The 23848-nt window shown below is 49.8% G+C and overlaps 5 protein-coding genes across 5 annotated transcripts; 2 read left to right on the top strand and 3 right to left on the bottom strand.

Moving 5' to 3' along the window:
• Positions 1–367: 367 nt before the first annotated feature.
• Positions 368–2306, top strand: LOC117835655 (NDR1/HIN1-like protein 13). The gene has a single exon (XM_034715004.2). It carries the CDS (start codon positions 1077–1079, stop codon positions 1890–1892), a length of 816 nt encoding a protein of 271 aa, XP_034570895.1. The 5' UTR covers positions 368–1076; the 3' UTR covers positions 1893–2306.
• A 3520-nt stretch (positions 2307–5826) lies between these two features.
• On the bottom strand, positions 5827–7193 carry LOC117835802 (ethylene-responsive transcription factor RAP2-4). The gene has a single exon (XM_034715122.2). It carries the CDS (start codon positions 7035–7037, stop codon positions 6141–6143), a length of 897 nt encoding a protein of 298 aa, XP_034571013.1. The 5' UTR covers positions 7038–7193; the 3' UTR covers positions 5827–6140.
• Positions 7194–10394: 3201 nt separating this feature from the next.
• Positions 10395–13040, bottom strand: LOC117838866 (uncharacterized). Its single transcript, XM_034719052.2, has 5 exons — positions 12674–13040; positions 11995–12119; positions 11427–11741; positions 11178–11347; positions 10395–10996 (listed from the first exon to the last, which is right to left on the bottom strand). The coding sequence occupies exons 1-5, from the start codon at positions 12947–12949 to the stop codon at positions 10611–10613; spliced, it is 1272 nt and encodes a 423-aa protein (XP_034574943.1). The 5' UTR covers positions 12950–13040; the 3' UTR covers positions 10395–10610.
• A 1072-nt stretch (positions 13041–14112) lies between these two features.
• Positions 14113–16646, top strand: LOC117838865 (serine carboxypeptidase 1). The gene is made up of 8 exons (XM_034719051.2): positions 14113–14419; positions 14719–14826; positions 14898–15175; positions 15263–15514; positions 15605–15717; positions 15809–15913; positions 16035–16143; positions 16228–16646. Exons 1-8 carry the CDS (start codon positions 14164–14166, stop codon positions 16384–16386), a joined length of 1380 nt encoding a protein of 459 aa, XP_034574942.1. The 5' UTR covers positions 14113–14163; the 3' UTR covers positions 16387–16646.
• A 1772-nt stretch (positions 16647–18418) lies between these two features.
• Positions 18419–23651, bottom strand: LOC117838867 (protein SOSEKI 2). Its single transcript, XM_034719053.2, has 5 exons — positions 22971–23651; positions 22792–22861; positions 22568–22683; positions 21368–22028; positions 18419–20427 (listed from the first exon to the last, which is right to left on the bottom strand). The coding sequence occupies exons 1-5, from the start codon at positions 23185–23187 to the stop codon at positions 20304–20306; spliced, it is 1188 nt and encodes a 395-aa protein (XP_034574944.1). The 5' UTR covers positions 23188–23651; the 3' UTR covers positions 18419–20303.
• Positions 23652–23848: the final 197 nt, after the last annotated feature.

Here is a 23848-nt window from a genome sequence, read left to right as displayed (position 1 = left end):
TCTCAAAATGTAAAAGTAAAGGATGTTTAAACAAAACCAAATTGACCAAACATATTCTTTCACCAAAATGTTAGAATTAAGAAAGAAAGCTAGAAAATCTAAGTTTCAAACTTCTATGTCCTTGCTTCGGACTTGTTTTGTACTTGTGCAGCAAAAAATCTTCACATCACTTGTTTGCTTAAAAACTCTTGATGTCAGAAACATCCTGCAGAAAAACGGCCATCTAATATGCTCGACGAGCCATATCGCTTATACCGCACTAAGTCGATATCGATCATGGTCTTAAAAAACCTCTCATCACACCCATTGAACAACCTTTGCTGGATCTCCGCCATGCTCCCATAGTGGCGCAAACTTATCAAGGACAGGCAAGCAAGCCAACCCCATGACCACTACCTAACAACCACACAACATCGACAAGAGATCATCCACAACGATGTCATGAACGGCGTTCGCAAACGTTGCCATCGCTGCTCCAGCCAACCGAAGCACAATTTTCACCTGGAGGATCTTCATCGAGAGTGGAGTGAGATCCAAAAACGCATCATCGCGACGCCTCCAAGGAGGAGAGTGGCACCTGAGGATGTCACCGTTGGGCTTTCACCCGATGTGTCCCAAACCCACACCGCAGCGGGGAGCCGGACAAGCATGATGGCGGGGCACAGATCCAGACGTATGAAGCAGCAGGGACGGGCAGCCGACCAGAAGTGTTGAAGGCAGGACGGAAGCAAGTGAAGCGGCTGGGCCGGTGCCGCGTCCGGCGCGACGCCGTTGCAGGTTGCAACCGGCGGCGGGTGAAACCGGCGCGCGGCGCAACGAACCCGCCCTTTGAGCTTGGAGGCTTTGGAGGGGGGCCCGGCCACTGCGTGGCGTAGGCCGTTGACCGGGTCGTGGCTGCCTACCCAACAATAGGCGAGTCGTTAAAACCGTGTCCTCCCGTTGGCGCGCACGGCCGCTCCCCCTGTTTTCCCTCCAAATCGCCCGCGCGGGCCACGCACCCCTGATGCGACGCCCTCCGCCTCCGCCACTCCCATCGCCCCGCCCCGCCCCTCGCCGCCTCCGTCCCTCCCCCCGGCATGGCGGAGAGGGCCCTCCCACCGGCGGTCCCGGCGTCGCCCGAGCCGACCTCCTCCGCGGTCTCCACCGCGTTCGGCTCGCCGCTCGAACCCGCCGCCGCCGCCGCCGCGGCGACCACGCCCGCGCACGACATGTACGTCGTCCGGGTCCAGAAGGACCAGATATACCGCGTCCCGCCCCCCGAGAACGCGTACCTCGCCGAGCGCTACCGGAACGCGCGCGGCGGCGGCGAGGCGAAGAAGAAGCAGGATGGGCCCGCGTGCTCCCCGTGCGTGGCGCGCACGCTCGGCGCGGTTCTCGCGGCCGCCGTGCTGCTGGGCGCCGCCGTCCTGATCTCCCTCGTCGTGCTGCGGCCGGGCGTCCCGAGCTTCTCCGTCGACAGGCTCACCGTGCGCCGCGAGTCCCGGCCGCCGCGCGCGGACTACGACTTCTTCCTCACGGCGGTGAACCCGAACAAGATGACGGCGCTGTGGTACAGGAGCGGGTCGGCGAGGCTGCTCCACCACGGGACGACGCTCGCCGCTGGCAACATCGGGCAGCCGGCGGACGGCGGCGAGGACGCAACGGACTTCAGCATGGTGCTGCGCGGGGCGCCGCACGACGGCGACACGCCCAAGGCCGTGGACAAGGCGCTCGGCGGGTCCAAGGACCACCTCGCGCTCCGGCTCACCGTGATGGTCACCGTGCAGGTGCACGTCGGCGCGCTCGGGTTCGGGCAGAGGAGGCTGGCGGTGGGATGCGACATCGGCGCCGCCGGGCTGAGGGAGGACGTGCACATTTCGTCGCAGAGCTGCAAGAGCAGCTTCATCACCTGACAATTTTGTGTGGGCGCTTGCGCGATGCAATCGTGGGAACTGACGGCGCGGTCGTGGCGGCGTATGAAAGCGAACGGGGAGTAAGATCGTGCTCGCGCCTTTTGTGTGTAAAATGCTGTGAAATTCTTTAGACACTTATATGTATGTAAATTGTAAATTGTGACGAACTGATCATGGCGTTGGAGTCCGGATTGCAGAGACAGCACCACACATGTTTGGCGCAATGCTGGTATGCTGACTCATAATGGCTAGATCATCACGAACTAAACGTTGTGCACAACCAGCAAGAACACAACACCCAGCTTTAATTTGTTCCCAATTGACACAAGCAGGAACTTGTAACAGATGAACGCTTACAGTCACACAACCGACACCACCTCAAGAACACAAGCAGGAACGAGCACCAGACGAAACGCTTACACGATGGACATCACCTCACAAACACAAGTAGGAAGAGCAACCACCAGACGAACAAGTTAACAACACTTATACAGCGGACACTACCTGAAGAACGCAAGCTAAGCTAGGTCATCTTGCCGGCCGGCGGCGGCTTACCCGCCGCGACTGCGGTCAAAGCTGATGGATACCGAGGTCATGGCGCAGAATCTCACAATGGTTCAGTTGTCACATCATGTCAAGCGCATTACAGTTAGGAGATGAAGCTGTTGTGGCATCAACTTCTTTATACTCCAGATCTCAAAAAAACTACTTATACTCCATATACTTCCAAAGTAATTTCGAACACAAACGTACAGGCAGAATGCAAAACATAGAGTCGAATATGAATATCCCTTTCTCCGAAAGTGTTTAAATTATTTCTAAAATTCGAAAGCCTCTCGCAGGCCAAAAGTCGTTTCCTTCCCAATACCAGCCCAGGGTCGGCCCAACTCGACCTCCTCTTTCTTTTCCAGTACAATGAATGTTTCCAGCCGGCTGAAACCTACTGCCTCCTCTCTTTCAGCCCACTCCAGGCCCTCTCCTTTTTTCTAGACGAGGTTGTTGTGCTTGGGAAGGGGGGAAATGTGGGGTTTGAATGGGATGTGAAGGAAATCTAAACCCATGTCTGGAATTTTGGAAGGAGATACGCGAAGGGAAATGAAGGTGTCATTCTTACGCGTACGCGGGGCTTGGAACAGCTCTCGCCGGCATTCCCAGAGAGGAGCTTGAACTCGTTGCATTCATCGTGAATACTGAAACAGTCAAACAGATAAACAGATGGCGAGCTGCAAGGCAATGACCCGTGACCTCTTTCCTAAATGATCATAGTAGTTTTCATAAAAAGAAGCACGTAGTACAGCGCAGGTATGAACTCCTTTTCAGACCGATTGCTGAATTGACACTTGTCAGGAGATTGCGAGATCAGCCAAGTCAACTATGGCAGTGTTGCGACTGACAGATATTGAGCGCTGCCGACATGGCTTTGGGCACTGAATGATATCCCGCGCGCCAGCTCCCCCTGCCGCCCACTCGGCCAGGCCCGTGATTGTGTTAAGAATCAGCATGGCACGCACGCACGCACATGCCTAGTTCAGTGTACCAATCTGCAGGACAGGAGCACAGGTTTTTCAAAGGTAGGGTTCATGCACACTGCTTCGCTTTCAGAGAGTTTCAGTTTTCAGTCCATTATCCATCCATCTTTCTGCAGCTTGCAATCAGAACTGTCCAACTACTCATAGATCACAATAATGGTTCCTACTAAAAAAACAGCTCGTTTTTCCTGATCTCGCATTCCTACTGCAGCATCGTTTTTCCCTTCTGACGTTTGGAGTTTGGCAAGTGACAACTGAGTAAGTCAAACAGATCAACATTCGCTGGCTCATACTTCACCCAGTTCCAGCCAGCCACAGACTCAGCATAGTATGCAGTTTGTGCACCAATCTCGCATGGAAACGCGGTCAACAAAGCAAATGAAACCCAAACGGCTTATGGAAACCTAGCATAGCCATGATAAAAAGCTTCATAAAGCATGAATATCGTCCTGCTTTACTCGGGTCAACGCTTAACAAGCTAAGCTATAAACAGAAATGTCATGATCAAGCCTACCAGCCTATGTGATTACAAACATTATCCCTAAGAGGGTAGCCTTTTCTTGCCAAGTGAATCTTGTTGTCATGACCAACTCATGGGTTGAATTGTTGGATGGGTTTCCTTTCCCCTCCATCCCAACTATCTTTTCAACGGATCAGTTCTTTTTAAATTTTAAACTAATCCTTGCATTAGCTCATAGTCCTCCATTCTTAGGTCTCCAGCCTTTGAGATGAACAAGAAGTCAGCTCAAAGGTAGCTATGCAGTGGACCATCATGGCATTGGCAGGTGGCAACATAGTGGCTAGTGGGCATCCCTGCCCAATCTCCTTGAGTGCTCTAAGAGAGTAGAGTTGACATTGGGACAGGGATTATGGGGTTGACCTCACCTGACAATGGCTGAGCATTATTAGTGCTTTTCTGCAAGCTCTGGTTATCTATCTCCAGCCTCCATGAGAGGATATGCATAAGAAAATATGAATGGTCAATGCCATGATGGACTAGAGCATGAAAATGACCACAAAAGCAAGCTGTGGATAGACCATACTGATCTGTAAAGTGATATAAACCAACCAGGATTAGCAAGTTGAGCATTAATAGTTTAAAAGCAACAAAATATATTATCAGGAGCTTGATCGACCTCCAGTTTCACTTATTTAAAGTTTGGTAACGATGCTTGCAGTATATTTCCATGGTAGGCTAGGCTAATGTTGAAACTTGAAACCAACGGCAAACAAGCTTGTTAACCGAATGTGTTTTTTTTCTCTTCAAATTCTTTTTCCAGAGCTACAGAGAGAATACAAAGCTTCTGATCAAGCTCCAAGTTCTCTAATGAACCAAAGACAGAGCCAAGTGCCAATTAACGCGTTTCTCAAGGTTCATGCATCAACCAAAAGGCAAACGAATTGTTTGATAGAAGCGACAAAGTTACACTGAACAGCGTACAATGAACTTTGAGATAAACCATGTAAATTGTGGTGATTGCCAGATGCCAGCTAATTACCTGGTTTCCTCCTTCTGGGGAATTGGATTAGCATTATATTAAGCCAAAGCAACGTTGTGATAACGTGGAGTCCTGACTTCCCCACATGACACTCTGGTCATTTTAAACTACGAACAAGCGAAAAAAGAGATCCAGATGCTTTCCCTCCTATGCAGCAACAGATATATGAGTAGTACTATTCGAAAGAAGATATGTGCTGCAAGGACTAGTACAAAGGTTAGTATGAAGACCAGCAGGGGAAAACATCACACCTTTTCTATCAGTTACTTCAATTTTGAGCTAACAAATTACAGACTTCGGATATTTGAGAAATTTTAGAATGGATGGAAAAAATAACAAACAATATTAGTATTTAACACAGTTTTCTTTGAAGTGGATTGAAAATATCTTTCTGCATTGAAAGGCGAATATTTTAAAAGTGGTTTCAGAAGAGATTTTAAAAGCTTCTGCACATCAAGTTTTGAATTGCATTATACCTTTTTATCCAGGTGAAAATGCTTTTGGCATCATTTATGTCCAATGTCAAAGTGGTAAAGATTCAGATCTGTACAATGACATGAAAATTGAATATGAAATGGAAATTACAAGACCACATCATTCCAAAAGATAAAGGCAAAGCAATTCCGTGGTAAAACCATCAAACAATCATATATCGCAGTGACGCAACCTAACACTCCCCGTGTAGCAAATCGCATGTTTTGAGCATTTTGGCTGATCCTAATCAAAATGTGCTTCTTCATTTCTACTTGCTACAGTTAAATAGTCCACATATAGAGTCATGAATGTTCTACTGTTCAGTGTAAAATCAACTTTCATTTGTTCTAACTCATATATAATTCCCATCCAATTTGTGCTATGCTATTATGAACAGTAACATATGAACACAGAACAAAAAACCATCAGCAATTCAGTGTCACAAAGTGGTATTTATTGGATTATTGCAACTACAGTGTAGATTTCAAATGTATATACACGAGACTTTTGCATGCAGAATAGTAATTTCCATAACCCAAAGTGCTGAGATCTCCTTCCTGGCAATGCCATTTAAAAACCAAGCAGACCAGGGGTTGATGCTAGACATGATCAAACCCAAAACCTAAACCAACAAGTACCTAAACACCATGACACCACTTTGATCTTTTGAGCGCTGTGAAGTACAGAGCAACCAAGAACAGCTTGATCATCAGGAACCGGGGGACGAGATGAGCAGAGCCTTTGCGTTACGAAAGGATCGAGTCCCAGTCGATCTCCAGCGAGGGGTACTTGCGCAGGTGGAAGCTCTCGGATTCGTCCCATGGCGCTTCAGAGAAGTCGAGAAGTTGCATCTCCGGAACCACGTCGGAGGAGCCGGTCGAGGACACGTCGCCGTCCGCGGACGACGAGCTCTCGGACCCGGAGCAACCCGGCTCGCTCTTGACGTCCGGGCTCGCCGAGGAGAATGTGCTCGGAGTCGTTGCTGCCGTCGCCGCCGTGGCGTTTCTCTGGCTCTGACTCTGGTTCTGCGGCGGCGCTACGTCCGTGCCGTTGCAGATGGCGTGGAGCTTGGCGTCGACCGCGGCGTGGAGCGGCGGGCCAAGGTGCGCGCCGCCGCGCCTGAGCTCGGGGAAGTTGAGCCTTGCGGAGTCCCCGCGGAGGCGGAACGCGGCGCTGTCGTAGGCGAGCGCGGCCTCCTCGGCGGTGTCGAAGGTGCCGAGCCAGAGGCGGGTGCGGTTGCGCGGCAGGCGGATCTCCGCAACCCACTTCCCCCAATGCCGCTGCCGGACGCCGCGGTACAGCTTGGACACCGGCCGCGGCACCGGCGCCGGCGCCTTCACCACGCCCGGCCGCTTCATCGGGTGCGTGGCCACCGCGGCCAGCGCGCCACCGGCCGGCCGGCGCAGGAACTGGAGCTGCGACTGCACCTGGAGCACCTGCGCGAGCGTCAGGCCGCCGCCGCCGAGGAGCGAGCCCGCCGCGCCCTGCCGCTCCGCGCCGGAGCTGCAGGGGTACGCGAACGAGATGGTCGGAGCCTGCTGCATGGGCGGGGCGGCCGCAAGCGCGCGCACGAGCTCCTTGCTGTCCGCCGCCATCTCGTACAGAGCGGCGTTGCGGCCGTGCCAGTCTATCGTCGTGGCCATGGATCCTCGCACGAGGAGGAGGAGCAGCGGCTGGAAGAAACAGAAGAGGAAGCCGCGAGAATCTACCGAAAGATTTTTCAAGAGCGGAAGAAGCGCAAGCGATTCGGGAGTCGCGAGGGCTGGAGCGATCAGTCGATGAGCAAGAGCAGCCGTTGGCCGGGCTCTTTTATAAGCGCGCGGGGAGTAGGTCTCGGCCAACCGGAGGACGCCAGGTGTCCGCGCTCGTTTGTTACCGGCACCAGTCGAGATCTTTCACCGCAAGGATCGAGCGTGTCCGGGCAGGTGCCGGTGAGCGGAGGGCACCTGGCATCCGGTGATTGGTTGAGGAGCGGTCTGACCTGGTAAGATCGGATCTATCTGTCACATGGCTGTTTGAGTGAGCGAGAGAGTGAGCGTGGTCTACGCGGCAGCTTTGTATGCTACGGCAACTGAGTGGTGCTGACTAGTATCTCGACGCCGTGATGGAACAGATGGTGTAAACAATTCTTTCTCCAGCCAATCATCTCTCAGATCAGATTACTAGGAGTAGGAGGGCAACTGGGCAAGATGCATCACCTTGTACGAGAATACAATACTGAGCAGAAAAAGGCTTGTACACGGACACGTACCAGTACTAGATACGATGGTGACGCAAAGGCCGCTCGATTGATGCCATAGGGTCATTCTTTACGACCAATTATTTCTAGCGCCATTCTTCGCGATCATGGTTTGGCAGTTGATTGGACGCGGATGTGGTTTTCTCTGCACTGGAGAACGGAAATGCGAGGCAAACGATTCCATTTCCTGTTCCAAAAAGAACGATGCGCGACAACCAGAGTGAGGGAGAGGGCCTCGATTGTTGACCAGACAAATACCCCTCTGTTCGCTTGAATCAGTGCGTGCCGGTAGTAGCCTAGTACTAGTACCGCCACGTCTTTTCCTTTTCGCAAGTGATCGGAGCACGAGAATGCTCGGTGTGCAGAAAAGAAAGTGGCTTTTCGTGCGGTCACGGTCTCACGGAGTAGTCTTCTCTGCTCCGGGCCGTGGCCAACGACAGCGCGCGTGTTCTGGCCGCCGCCGCTGCGAGGGCGGAGGCGGAAGGGAAAAGGAAAGCGGGCAAGGGTTGAAGGCGTCCGCAGCCACAGAACGGCGGCCGGAATCGGCGGGGGAATATTGACGTGTCGGGTCCTCGCCGCGGGGGGTACAGCCTGAAAGAGAGAACCAGTCGTGGGGGGCTTTCTGATACGCGCGATCTCAGGATCGATGGGAGTGGGGAGGGAGGTGCCTAACCACAAGATGATCACTGCCTTTGGGCTTCCGGTCACCTTTGCTTAAAAGGGATTTTGTTTGCGTCTTCTAGCCCGAATCAAATTTTGGTTTCCGGTGCCTGTGGTTCGTTGCAACTTCCTATAGCCTGGCCTCGACAGCACGGTTCTTACAGTACAGCGACCTTCAAGAAATCTGCGAGATAGTGAAGTGATGGGCTTGCCACGAGAAATTTAGAGGAGGGTTAACGAAACATCTCGAGGCAAACTGGATCTTCGTGTTGCTTCTTGCAAGGCTCTGGATGAACAGGAATGGTAGCCTGAGCAGCACGGTTTCCTACAGTGTGCATGGCCCTTTCGTTTCATCAAGACCCAAAGCAAGTTGCCAAATAGTGAAGCGACAGGGGCATAGCACAGGGGGGATTGGTTCTGAAGAAGCATCTCGAAGCAAACAGCGGGAGAGGGCACCAACTAAACCACCTCTCGACCACTTTCCAGGGATTAGAAATCACAATCTAACACTTAGACCACAGCTAGCTAGACGTAGGCCCACAAAGCAACCACCATCTCTTGCGAAAAAGAATGTACAAAAACAGAAGCAGAAAGGTGATGGGTCTGCAACACTTACCAACATGGTGCCTTGGTCTATCCGCACAACAGTCTTGTTACGCTGGGTGGTCTAACATCACACGGGGGGTGGAGATAATCTTCTAAAGTGTAGGTCAAAAAATACTACATGCGGGTGATAATCTTTTAAATAAAATCGTGGCTGCTGTTCATCAAGGGGAGTAAACAAATGCGTGAGGATTAGTGGCCATTACGCTGCCCGGAGGGGAAAGGGTTAGGGCCTAATGACGCAGCAGCCAAACTGGCAACAGGCTAATCATGCACTGAGCGAAATGGTTAGGTCTCCATGCCCTATCAGGAAACATGTGACAAATTTGATGATGGCATGCGGCTCAGCAACAGCTCAGATGATATAACTAAAGTAGTCAACAGATTAAAGAAGTAACATGATAAAGGAGTATGAAAAAAAACTGAGTATGACAACATGACAATTGACCTCACCACTTTGGGCATCATTCACTACCGTAGAACCAGAAAGGGGTCACAATGGCCCCACACGGAAGCTCAAACTAAAACAAGTGTTCTGCTACAAAACAAGGGCTGCGAGAAGGTAAGGTTGGACATTTTTTAGTTAATCACCTCATGCTTATTTAGTAAAATCGCCCCATTCCCAAATACACATATTATTACCTTGAAGATGAAATTCTGTGATTGATACTTGACCGGGAAGAAACTATGTGTCGTAAACAGTTCCTAAGACATACGAGACTAGTCTTTGGTAAAGAGGTCTGTAGCAAAGGGCGCAACTTTTTAGTTGAAAAGCACAAAACTTTAATATTCTCGATGCCTCTAGGATAATGTTTATAAATAAAATCTCAAATATGAAATTAAAGATGAGGGTTAAGAGATCCAAGATAATGCACAAGAGAATAATAAGCTACAGCAACCATAACAGGGAGGCCATTTGTCAAGATGCCCAGGAAATTTGAACCACCATATAGATAATTGTAATCCATTATCAGTTAGCTACTATGTTTCAGTGGTCATAAGTTGGATGCCATGAATGTGGGCATTAAACAGAAAATTATTTGTTGATCTAGACTGAGCCTGCAGGTCAATATTGGCTGGAGCCAAATTTTTTATCTATATGCACATTATCTGCCATTTTAATTTGCTTAAGGAAAGCCTAACACTCATAGCTAAATGATTCGAGTGAAGTTCAAGGATAGAATAGTTTATATCCAAGAATCTGAAAACATGGTCTACCTTAAAAGCACCTAAACAATGCAAGTCGAAAGATAGATTATTAAATATTTACTTTACTGAATGAAATTGGTAGAAGCTACATAAATAGACAGGACAACCATCATTCTCAAAGGTGACAATCAAGAACATAGAAGGAATATCACAAATATGCTTAAGGAGAATAGAACAGGGACAGGAGAAAAGAGATTCGCAATTCATTCCTATGCTTATGGACAGATGATGACCGACTCATTTAAGGAACAGTTTACTGATGTGATGATATGCTCTGATTCTATGCACATCATTTTAATGTTGCATGCTTAAATTATCATAGAGAAATATACATTCTTGATTAAAATGTCAAAGACCACCAGATTCAGCATACCTACTTTCAACAAGGTCATCAACTAGTGAAGAAACATATTAGTTCGAATCGGCTGCAAAGGAAAAGGCGAAACACAGATATTGAGTTGCAACAAGGGGGAGAACATTGCTCAAGATGGCTTTGTAGTTGATGTCATCTTTCTGCTGCATAATGGGCCAGCTTCAGTCTTACCTCCTCCAGTTCAACATCTTCCATGTCATCATTGCTTGACCATGAAGATAAGCAGAAATCAACAACATCAATACCAGTGTTTATTGGAGAAAAAGCATCAGCATTGGTAAGTTGTCCAAACTTAATAATGTTTCCTAGATTTGCAGAAGATGGCTCCTCTGCAAATTTAAGTAGGATGTCCTTCATAGCAGTCGACCAGATAGGCCTAGCCATCTTCAAGAAACAGCACAAAGTTGTAATAGCAAGCTTGACAGTGCCAATGTCAGATTCATCTTTCCCGCCTCTTCCGTGGAAATCTGAACCTCCAAGTTTCAGAAGTCCATACTTCTCGGCTAATTCACTAAAGCCTGTACAAATAAATAATATAATGTAGCTTAAAATATCATAATGAGTAATGACCAAAATACCCTTTCAATAGAAGGACCAACATATGCAACAAATAAAATTTTAGCGCATGACAGGACTACCGGAGTCCTCTGTTCGATTTCAAGTCATAGTGCATAAAGTGTAAGTGTGTAGCACACATACCATCAACCTTTCCATCACTTCTGTAGACCTCCATACCATTAAGGCCAGAACCTTTTAAAGACCTGATTACTGCATCCGGGTTCTTCAATGACCAAGGATGAGCAAGTGCAGATATACCCCCAGTACGACTAATTAACTGCACAACAGTCTCAGCAAATGGTTCACTTCCTCTGCAAAAAACACAGGCCCTATTATTAACACAAAGATCTTTCTCACCATAGGAAATGCTTATTTGGGATAAGTGTTAACCTGGCATATGCAGGGCCATCATCACCAAGATACTTGTTGAACGCTTGCCTTACATTCTCTACATAACCTGCTTCAACCATAGCCCTTGCTACATGCAATCGACCAGGTGCCACTCCCTCACCAGCAATTTTAGTTATATGCTCCCACTTTATCGGCACCTTGAGTCTATTTAGCTTTGCCAGCATATTCTTTGCACGTAAGTATCTCCCATCTCTGATGTTCAATAGCATGCTGTACAACTCATCATATCTTGATGGACCGCATGTACCATAGTATGCAAGGATATGAACAGGCTCACCAGCACCGGCAACTTCCCTTATAGAAAATGAAATTCATAATATAATGAATCATCATATGAAATATCCCTAGTCATAATACAACTGCTTAAATGTTGTTTACAGTATCATTTTATTAGACAGGCAATGGGGCATTAAAAAAATATTGCAGATCTATTTATGAGAGTCCGCAACGATAGGATGCTTGATTCATTAAGCTGCATGCTATTGATGATTTTTATTCAAAACACAATACAAAAAGCTCTCTTCTCTAAAAGCTAAAGGGCACTTACCTTGGATTATACAGCGCACTGATTTCAACTCCAGGAATTATTCTAATGCCGAACTTGGAAGCTGCTGAAACAGCTTCTGGTATGCCAGCCATAGTGTCGTGATCTGTTAGGGCAAGAGCTTTCACCTACACCACAAACATATATAGTTTAGTCACTCCAAGATTTGCAATATGTGCCCATCAATATATAACTTTTAAACAGCACGCAACCATACCGAAACTTTAGGAGGTAGGTTATGGTATATAATCCATAAAACATTTCAAGGGGAAACAGGCACTAGTGCATCTCAAATCATTTTTTTCAGCAGCAATTAGCTAAGCAATACACCGTCTGAACTAACCAATGCGTGTCAGAAGATGACAGCTTCATTCAAATTTAAACAAACCGATCATCAGAGGGGAGTTGAAACATCCAAGGAAACTGCTTCCCTGTTAGATAATGTAGTCACCAGTGCAGCACTTTCATCCAGATACTAAGACGGGGAACAGCTACGCACACGGCACACTGGCAGGTACAACAAACGCAATGCTCGGATAAGCTCCACAGCTAAAGACGATGAGGCCATCGAAGTCGAATTCCACAAAGCACAGTACAACGCCGCCGAACAAACGTCACAAGCATTTCCTCAAACACCTAGCGGGCAAACGGACTAGAGGCCATTCAGGATTCATTAACTTACCCCGTTGCGGTGGGCGCGCTCGACGAGCGCGGTGGGGGAGAGGAAGCCGTCGCTGTGGTTTGAGTGGGAGTGAAGCTCAAACAGCACGTCGCCGCCACCGCCGCCGCGCGCAGCCTGAGCCGGCAGGAAGTCGTCAGTGTCAGCATCGGCCGCCGAGGGTTCCGGGGGCGCGAGGTGCGCCCAGGCGCGGACGTAGTCTAGGGCCTGGGCCTGGTCGGCGCTGGTCTTGGCCTTCTTCTTGCTCCTGCACGGCTTCGATTTCTTCTTGCTTCCCATGTCGGGATTTCAGGAGGGAGCGAGATGCGGTGCCTCCGGTCGCGGAGGAGGTTCGGGACCGGGGATGGAGGGATTCCAAGCCTTTGAGATGTGTGGAAGGAGGTTTTGTTTTCTTATTTGGAATTTTATGAGATTAAATTTTTAATGGTACGACTCCCTCTGTCCAGTCATTTTATTTTTTAATTGCATAATTTATGCTATGCTACGTCTAAAAGCTAAAACGACCTACAATTTGAAACGAAGGGTAGCTGTTTTTTAAAATTGTTCTCATAAGTATATTGTAGATTGATTGTTTTCATGATCCACATGATGTACTTGAGCAAATTTCACGTGCTATACAACAACTTATCAGGTGGGTGTAAATTAATCCAATAACTTATAAAATATTTATTTTAGTACAATATTCATTTTAGTACAATGATAGTTTGGTGTAAACTGTGGGGGAGTTCCCCAGGGCACTGCATTTATAAGATTTAAAAACTGTACAAAGAGAAATTGTACAAAGAGAATAGTTTGGTGTAGGTCTAATTACTTGTGAAATGCTCAATTTTATACGATACCTTTGTAAATCGGCGCAATTTTTTCCTTGTAAAGCACGGCGCTTGCGGCTGCATCCACGTGCTGACATGCGCAGGATTCTTTTATACGCCATTAACCTCTTTCTTCTTTTCGGACGGGCATTAATCTCTTGCTTCTTCTCTTAAATGAACATTAATCTCTTGCTCTTGGTTCATGATATGGAAATGTCTAAGCTGTTCTACAAAACACATGGTCCTCGATGATGACCCAACACCACGGTACTGCGTTTTTCGTGCACTATTGAAATTTGCATCGTAGCTCATCTGCTCATGTCTGGACTCTGCTACTTCGTGATGCCTAACTGAGGCCATAGCACGACCTCTGAGTCTCAGTTATTAACAGCACACGAAGATGCCTGACTAAACGAAATGGTGATATTAATAGCACAAGGATGCAAACGATCTGATAAACGAATGGGCTAAAATTGCTGGAACAAGTCATCATCAGAGGAGGAGCAGCAAGGACAGGCCTATTATTGGCAAAGACATCTCGACAGGCTAAAAAACTGACCAACTGAAGCACCCAAAGTTTAGCCTCCCGAAAATCTGTTCTTGTCTATAAATTCAGAGCTCGAGACACACGCCTGCACCATTCTTTCCATCGAAAGTCCTGGTCTCTCTCATTTTGCCGATACAATGGCGACGACGAACGCCAGAGCGCTGTGCCTCTCCGTCGCGATCGTCTTCTCCGTGCTCTCCCTCGCCGCCGGCGAGGGATCCAAGGAGGCGGACAAGATCGCGGCGCTGCCCGGCCAGCCCAAGGATGCGGTCCTGCAGCAATACTCCGGCTACGTCAACCTCGGTGATAAGTACGGGAAGTCGCTCTTCTACTACTTCGTGGAGGCCACCGCTGATCCGGCTACAAAACCGCTGGTTCTCTGGCTCAATGGAGGTAATGTTTTTTTTCCATGTGTTCTCAATCTTTACGGTCGTCAGAAAAATTCCCTTACAGATCAGAAGATGTGACCTGAAATAAAAAATGATATAGTCTCGAGGGTAATATTGTCCATTCATATGAATGCAATGTCCTGCTTCCTTTAAAAAAAAATTAAATCAATGCATTGATTTTGTTATTCACACAGCTACAGATTCACCTCGAGTATGGATGATCGTCGCCCTGGTTGGTTTATCGCTGACATGCGCTGATATGATGCTCAACTGATACTACTGGAACACTCCTCTCTTGTGCAGGGCCTGGCTGCTCGTCTTTTGGAATCGGAGCGCTCCAGGAAATCGGCCCGTTCCGTGTCGACACGGATGGCAAGACCCTCTGCAAACACAAGTACACCTGGAACTCAGGTCAGGCTTTACCGAAACTACTACTAGACTGCATTGCAATTCCGGTTACGAGCTAAATAAAACCAATGCAGTGGTGAACATCCTGTACCTGGAGAGCCCCGTGGGCGTGGGCTTCTCGTACGCCGCCGACACGGAGGTGTACAAGGCGATGGGCGACAACATGACGGCGAGCGACTCGCTCCAGTTCCTGCTCAAGTGGCTGGACCGGTTCCCCGAGTACAAGAACCGCGACTTCTTCATCGTCGGCGAGAGCTACGCCGGCCACTACGTCCCCGAGCTCGCCACAGCCATCCAGGTCGCCAAGATCACCCGCCCCGCCGAGGTCCCCATCAACCTCAAAGGAATCGCCGTAAGTGCCTGAGATGTCAGTGTGGAACGCGACGGGCATGTTTGCGTGATCCTGTCCGTATGGCTCACTACTAGCACGACCCTGCAGCTGGGGAACGCGATCCTGGAGTTCGCGGCGGAGCAGGCCGCGCTGTACGAGTACCTGTGGCAGCACGCGTTCATTTCGGACTCGGGGCACAACATGATCGCCCAGAACTGCAAGAATATCGACGACAACTCGCCGCTCTGCTCAGGGGCCAAGGACACGGCATACGGCCAGATCGGCAACGTCGACGTCTACAACGTCTACGCCGCGACCTGCCATGATAAGAAAGCCAAGGCAACAGGGTCCAACTGCATGGTACGTGTCCGATCCAACTGCATGGTAACTGCATGAGGAGCTAGCAAGTTCTCACGGGCAGCTCTCGATCGATGTACATGTTTGATGCAGGACTTGGCTGATCCTTGCGCCCAGTACTACGTGGAAGCGTACCTGAACCAGCCGGAGGTGCAGAAGGTCATCCGTGCCAACACAGGGCTGAAGTACAATTGGACTAGATGCAGGTACGGCTACCTCGTTGTTCGTTCATTGCAGAGTAGAATGCCTCGTGTTGGCACGAGCAAAACTGAACTTTGTGGTGGATGGATGGAACAGGAGCACGACCTACAACCTGTACAAATTCGGGGTTTCGCCCTCCACTTCGATGCTGCCGTACGTCAAGGCCCTCGCCAACAGCGGCATCCGCGTCTGGGTCTTCAGGTTGGCCGATGCCTGATGCCCTGTCTGTCCATGCTTGTTCAGTTGTTCGTAGCGTTACACGCACCATCAGATAGTAGTAGAAGAAGATAGCTAACAAATGCCACGATCATTCGTGACGCAGCGGCGACCTGGACGCGATGGTCCCCGTGACCGCGACGAAGAAGTCCATGCAGAAGCTCGGGCTCCCCGTCACCGCCGACTGGCGCCCCTGGTCCACCGACGGCCGGGAGGTAAGCATTCCGCTCTGCTCTTGTGATACTCTACTCCTCCTGGGCTCTAGAACGTGATGGCCGACGACCTACGGGTCGATGCAGGTCGGCGGGTACGTGATCGAGTACAAGGGCGTGACGTTCGTGACGGTGCGCGGGTCCGGGCACATGGTGCCGATCGACCAGCCGGACCGCGTGCTCGTGCTCTTCAAGTCCTTCCTCGAGGGGAAGGAGCTCCCCAAGGCCGCGCCCATGGTCGACTGAGAAGTGACAACCGGCATGCGAGCGAGCCACCGGCGGCAGGCCGGCCTTCTCCGATCAAGAAGCCACGGTGGTGGCCGCGTGGGACAAGACAAGGTCCGATGTTCGCTCCCAGTGGTGCTGCGCTCGCGTCCGTCCGTCCTCGTTAACTATTAACTGCCGGGTTGTACTGTCCAAAGCTGTATGAAATGTACCGTGTACAATGTTTCCATGGTGTCAAAGAATTGTCCGACGTCTCCTTTCAGGGAAAATGAAATTTTGTCTGGAATGTCTCGGCAGCCATCGGTCAGTGACAACGTATGTTAAATTTATCTGGAAAAACCTGTTCTATGACAGAAACACTAATAGCCAAAATAATCCAATATTTCAGCCTTATTAGTTAAGTGAACAAAACAGGTGAATAGTACTAAAACATTTCCGGTACTCCTTTATTCCGTTTTTTTTTTCATTTTTAGGTTTTAAAAACAAGATTTTCTTTGATCTCTGACCGGTTCTTCTTCCTCTAAATGGGTGCAGCAAATTGGGATCATTTAGTTTTAATAGTTTTAAATATAATACATTGGTTTAAGACTACTGGGATTGGATTGCTGATGTAGTGATGTAGTGTGGTATCAAATATTTGAGAAACAAAAGTTGTATCTGAACATCAAGCGCACTGTAAGAGTTATTTCCACGTACCAATATAATGACCTTCTATTAACATGGCAATCTTAGATGTAATGATATGGTAACAAATATTTGGATTAGCCTTTGGAAAAAAGAAAATTGACTGATGTCTCTAGCATAAGAACACCAGCATGGCGGGATTCATCATTGACCCAGCCTTTAATCAGCGAAAGTATTTGAGATGGGCTAGTCAATATGGGGCCATGTACATACAGGCTCTTGTTAATCTATCATCTATGTAATTCGGTGCCAATATTAATGTTTTGACCCCAAATGAGACTTAACTTTGGCCTAGGTAACATATTGGAATATGGTGGCCTAGTTCATTTTTCCTCTTTGCTTCTATTTCCTTCTTATTTTGTCATAGTCATACTTTTTAGGTGTTATAATTTTATTCTCAGTGGTCAAAATTTATTCCATTTGTAATAATTCTTTATTTTTTGCAAGTACATATTTAATTTTCTAATGTATTTATATAAATAATATTTTCCCATTAATCTATATTATTAGTTGCAATTTGTAATGAAAATTTTTCACATGAACAAACTTTTCTGTTCCAGTAAATAATTGTTGCCAAATATGAAAAAACAATACATAAAATAGAAGACACCAATGTTTGAAATCCAATGTTTGAAATTGAAGCCCCAGTGCCCCACTAATATAGAATATTTTAACAATCTGTCTAAGAGATGGGTGTTTTTGAAAAGAAAAAAAAGGAGGTAGGGGACGGTCGACGGGTGCGTTGGTTCCAACCAGTCGGCTCTAACAGCTCTCTATGACATGCAGCTTATATGTTCAAGAAAACTAGATCTTAACACTCGCGTACTTAGTCCGAGTTTGCTACGTGAACAAGTAATGTAGAATTGGCTTCTTGTTCTCTAATTTCCTGAATCGACTGGTGCAGTGTGCGATGAAATTAGGGTGTGTTTAGATCCTCGGGCTAAAGTTTAGCCCTCGTCATATCGAATGTTCAGATGTTAATTAGAAGAAATAAAATGTGAGCTAATTATAAAACTAATTGCAGAAGCTCTGGGCTAATTCGCGAGATGAATCTATAAAACCTAGTTGATCTATTATTAGTAAATGGTTACTGTAGCACCATATTATCAAATCATGGACTAATTAGGCTTAATAGATTCGTCTCGCGAATTAGTCTCCATCTATGCAATTAGTTTTGTAATTAACTTATATTTAATACTCTTAATTAGTAAGCTAAAGTTTAGCCGTAAGTATCAAACATGCCTTATTCACGTTTCTAATCTCGCCACGCCATGTGCCCATGTCATCGCTAAGACGAGATCGGCGAAGCGTCTCAAAAGAAACGGAGAAAAGATCAGTTATTGCCAAACGGCCTAGAAGGGCAGGAGGCAAAGCAAGCAGCAAATTTCCTGTATGCAATCCAAAATTTAACACATCCATTCTATGCTATCCAAATTATACTCATTCCTTCAGTGATCTCACCGGCGCTGATGTGGACCCCGCGTGTCAGTGGGAGGGAACAAATCCTTTACGTTTTCCCCTTCCCTTCCGATGGTCAATGGACGCCGCCGTAGATTCTGCTAGCGGGGGCGGCGCTACCCTGCCCAGGTCCAGAGCGCGGCACGCGGATCCCGACCGCCGCCAATGGGGCGGCGCACAGCCTCACGACGGAGGGAGAGGCGACGCGCGGCACGCGGATCCCGACCGCCGCAGATGGGGCGGCGCACGGCCTCGCGACGGAGGGAGAGGCGCCACGCGGCCTCGCGGCAGGCGAGGGCGACGTTCGGCCCCACGACGGCGCCGCCGGTGCAACCCGCCCCGCTCCTGGGCGAGGGGCGCGGCTCGTGACCGCAGAAGCGCGTTCGCACGACAGCGCGGCGGTGGCGGAGTACTCGCGCGGCCCCGCGACGCCGCCGCCGACGCTCCCTGCCTTGCCCAGCGGCGCGGGACGCAGCTCACGACCGTGGTAGCGTGGTGCCGCGGCAGCGCGGTGGGCGGTGGCGCCGCATGGCTTCCCTGCATGGTTTCCAGTCTCCACCTCCGCCGAACGAGGCTGCCGATTCTCCTCCCGACCTTCATCAACAGGCCCTCGCCCTTAGATTGATGCCCGCTGGCCTCGTCTGCTCGAGTTTGGAGAGAAGCAACTCGGCTAGGAGCCTAGGACTGGGAAGAAGCTCGGTGGGTAGCCGCTATGGAGGACGACGACCTCGGCTGCTGCGCCAAGTGTTCCATCGACGTCCTGCACATTGGCGTTGACCGGCTTTGAGAAGAGCAAGCGGACGGCGTTTGGGAGTTAGCTGACGGAACGTAACAGAATGGGACCTGGGATGAAAAATCTAAGGTAGTGATCGGATCTTTAGCCCGATTTAAAATTCATATCACATCGAATATTCGGAGGCTAATTAAGAGAGCTAAATATAAGTTAATTATAAAATTAATTACACAGATGGAGGTTAATTCCCGAAAAAAATCTATTAAACCTAATTAATCTATCATTAGCACATATTTACTGTAGCACCATATTGTCAAGGCTAGTTAGGTTTAATAGATTCATCTTCTAAATTAACCTCCATCTGTGCAATTGGTTTTGTAATTAGTATTATATTTAATACTCCTAATTAGTATCTAAACATTCGATGTGATAAAAATTTTAGAAGCTTCTAAGAAACAAATGGACCTAAATTCAACGGTAACGAAGGGACGATTATAATTTGGATGGTACAGGAAGCATGAGTTAAATTTTGGATGACATATAGGGAATTTTCTCCAAAGCAATTCCTCGAGCAGGCGGCAGGGCAATGCAAAGATAGCCTGCGCCTTGCGCTAGCGGCCCAGAGTGGCAGCGCCCGGCAGGGAAAGTGGTGTACGCCCGACGCAGCTATGAGTGGGAGCCTGGTGGCGTCAGCCGTCAGAAAAGCACACAGGAAAGGATCCAGCAATGAACGATGGCATCATGCATCCGGCATCCGGGGTCCCAGCCATGTCTATCTCCTTTTTCACATAAGCTAGGGCCTACACTAGCACACTACACTGTCCTCCATAACTGTTCTCAGCACAGCTGCATGCCGATCGCTGACTACTCAACACGAAATGAATCCAACACTGATAAAACCGGCCACCAGCAGGTCTAGAGACTTTCACTAGTCCTACCCCGAAACTTAACAGGTAACAGCTGCTGAGCTGCATCCATGCCCTGAACATTTTACAGATCTAAATATACTCAACACTCTAGGGTTCGATCAAGTTTTTGCGTCACACTGGTTACCGGTAGAGGTTTACTTCTGCGGCGGCGGCTGCTTCTTCCTGCCGGGGATGCACCTTCCCCGGATCCCACCGTCGCCTTCCATCTGCTCATCCGTTCCATCCTCACCGACCGCACCAACGCCGAGCCTAGAACTCCTGAAAAACAAAACAGGTAAAAAATGATTCATCGAGTTGGATCCCGAATTTGTACGATATACGCTAGGTACAGTAGCTAGATGCTTCATACAAACGCCAAACACTACGTGTTCTACAGGGCTAGCTCTACCTCGTCAGTCAGTCAGTGTGTAGCTCTGCAGCGACTGACTGACTGAGAGCTACTATACTACTACGGCCTACGGGGCTACGCTGGCACAGTGCACAAAGTACGGTAGCCAATGAACAAACCCGTAAACCACACCCCCCGAACAGTGAACATGGCCCGTGCCATGCCTTCATGCATGCAAAAGTCCACAGTCGACACTGAACGACGACGGGGCAGCATGCAGCCAGCGGCACCATCGAACCGAGACTACTCATCCGCTGCTTCAGCGAAACAGGACACTGTACGCCACTACTTCACTGCAGTGTCATCATTCTCTGCTAACAACATTCGCCTCTGTTTTACTTCCCTCCGCCCCTTTTTATCCTTCGTTTCCACCTCCTGTCCGTCCGTCCCCTTTTAACCGTCCCTCATAATTAGTATGGTTAGATAGATTGTATTTTCATAATAAATTTATTTAAAAATATAAATGTTGCTAATATTTTCTACAAATGCAGTCAAGCTTTAAAAAGTTTGAGGCTTCTCACATCAACAAAGGGAGTACTGCTCACTTGTTGACCTCTATGTTCTGTCATGGCTAAACTCCAAGCTCCCCCATTTAGTCCGAACATGCCATGCTACACCTACGTCTCTACATGTGTACGAGACCTAGGAGTGATTGAGTGAGCTCTTTGGCTTGACACATGACCACACGACACGACTGCGACTTATGTAGGCACAAGTTAACGTACGTTTAATCCTGTCGTGGCATTGTCACCGAACGTAACGACAAAACCTAAAATGGCGTAGAGATAACGAAGAGCAGACGGTTATTACCTCTCCTCGTTGTACGAGTTGGATCGCTTGAGCGACGACGCCGGCAGCGGCGTGCCCCGGCCGCCGGAGCCCTCCACGATGCTGCCGCTGAAGTACTCCTTGTCGTCCACGGCAAGGTGCCCGAACCGGCGGCCCAGGTCGGCGCCCGCCGCCGCGTCCTCGTCCTCCTCGTCGGCGCCCGCGCGGGCCGAGAGCCGGCTCACGAGCCCACAGCTCCGCCTCGGCTCGGCGCGGCACTTGCCCGAGCCGCCTCCTGCGGCCCCCACCGTCGACCCGCACGCGATCAGCTGCCGGAGCATGGAGCCGGAGCGGTTCGGCTCGAGCTCCAGGTCCGCCCGCCCCGGCTGCAGCTGGGGCGCCGGCGGCTTGTCCGAGGAGGTCGAGGACGGCGGGGAGGTCTCCTCGACGGGCAGCTCCACGGGGCGGCTCCGGTTGGTGCGAGCCGAGACGACGACGGGCTTGTCGGCCCGAGCGAGCCGAGCCCCCGCGTGAGGGCCGGCCCGGCGGTGGTGGTAGGAGTAGCCGAGCTCGTCATCCTCCGGATCCTCTGCGGCGTCGTCTCGGTAGCTGTCCACGTACTGCTGCTTGTGACTGTGGGGCAGCGCCATGGTCTTCGTCGGAGACCTGTCCGTCACGCGGAGGTGCTGCAACCGATCTGCAACTGCAAGATTCAGTCGTTCAGAGAAGTTGTCAGCAAGGGAGGAAAAACAGGGTTAAAAAATTAAATGATCTGGCACGACAGGTGGCTATTAAATTCAGATGATGGGTGCGGCCGATGGAAGTCAAGTGCTGGGTACGGGGGTTCACATCACAAGTCTTCGCGAATTACGAGGTGGCGCAGGAAGGCAACGTGCACGGTAGTAGAAAGGCTGCGCTCGCATTTACCATCTCCCATGGTCCAACCAGGTTGACGATGAGAGCAGGGCGGAACAAAGAAAAAATGGGGCAGTACAGAACAGCTGCCTAATTTGTACTGCCCGTTAATTTGCATTATTCACAGCAGTAATTATCAAAGACAGCGTGTTAATCCCCTTGCATTATCCATGTATACTCTATAGTATGCTTCAGCCTTTGTATGCATGCAAGCAATGGCCCATGGCCATTTTCAGCATGGGCAACGCTACTACGTATCTTGGATGAGACAGAACAAATGGTGGAGAAGTGCATGCAGAGCAAGGAGATGATGGTAATGATAAGTACCGGAAGAGCAGCCAGGGAAGATCTCGGAGCCCTTGAGCACGTACTCGACGCCGTCCGACGGGTAGATCACGTCGTTCTCCGACAGGTCGTTCCACACGTACCCGTTCTTGTAGTTCCTGAAGCACCTCACACAAATGCACAGCAACCATTTGTAAGATGTAGTGTTCTCTAGAGTACAATGCTGAGTGGAAACACAAGCAGAAACTAGTAGGGTCGATGTGTACCTCTTGCAAGACCACGAGAAGAGGGCCGGCATGCCTTTGCCCCGCAGCAGCGTGAGCCTGTCCATCACATCTTCACAGCCACAAGAACAAAAAGAAGAAGAAAACAGCGTCAGCGTGTCGACGAGCAAGTAGCGGTTGTCCACCCCACGCGAAGAGGATGGAGACGAAGCAGTGAGTACCTTTGAGGCGGAGCGGCTGGTGCGGGTGCTGCGCGATCTCCATGAAGTGCGGGTGCTCCAGCTGCCCGTTCCTGCAGAGGTAGTAGATGATCTGAACCTTCCTCATGGGCCTCGCCGGCGCCGGCCTCGCCGCCGACGCGTACGTCGGCCTGCCCCGCTCCGGGCTCGCCTCCGCCCTCCCCAGCAGCCTCCGCCCTTCCGCTCCGGCCGCCTCCATTACTCCCTCCAGGCCAAGCTAAGCGAGTGAGTGTCCACACGTACCGAACCAGCAGACACAAAACTCGCAGATTCTTCCACACAGCCCGCGGCTTTGGCTGCAGGGACGGTGACTTTGGACTTGGTGGCTAGTGGGCCTTTGCCCCGCAGGTTCTACGAGGCTTTAGGCTTTCGAGAGGAGAGCAGAGTAGGAGACGACGAGTGGAGTGGGAATGGAGCGTCAGCCGAGTACCGAGAGCCCATGCTCCCCTCTCCTCTAGACGCACGAGCACTTTTATACGTCGCGTCGCGCGCTTTGCGGATTTCGAAAGAACCAACTACCCACCCACCCGGCCGCTGCGTGAGCTCGCCGAAACTTTTTGCGGAACGAACAGCACTCGCTTTTACCGTGCCGGGCACTTGAACAGTTGAATTGGTGGTAGGACGTGCGAGGCTGCGAGCGCACGGCGGCGACCTGGAACTTGGAAGCAGAGGAAAGAGGAGCTCGAGCTCGGGCCGGGCGGGGCATGCAGAGGGCGTCATCAAGCATGTACTGCGGCGCATTGATTGCACCTGCCCCGGATGGCGCAGTCGCGCAGCGCTGCCGCGGGCGGGGCGGGGCCGGGGCCGGCCGGCCGTGATGTGGACTTCTGCTGCGGGGGGGAGGAGACAGGGGAGGGGGA

This window comes from Setaria viridis, chromosome 9, assembly GCF_005286985.2.
Source record: "Setaria viridis chromosome 9, Setaria_viridis_v4.0, whole genome shotgun sequence".
In the NCBI taxonomy this organism is placed as follows: Eukaryota; Viridiplantae; Streptophyta; class Magnoliopsida; order Poales; family Poaceae; genus Setaria; species Setaria viridis.
The sequence above is the reverse complement of the archived record's forward strand: the minus strand, read 5'-3'. Positions and strand labels throughout refer to the sequence as shown.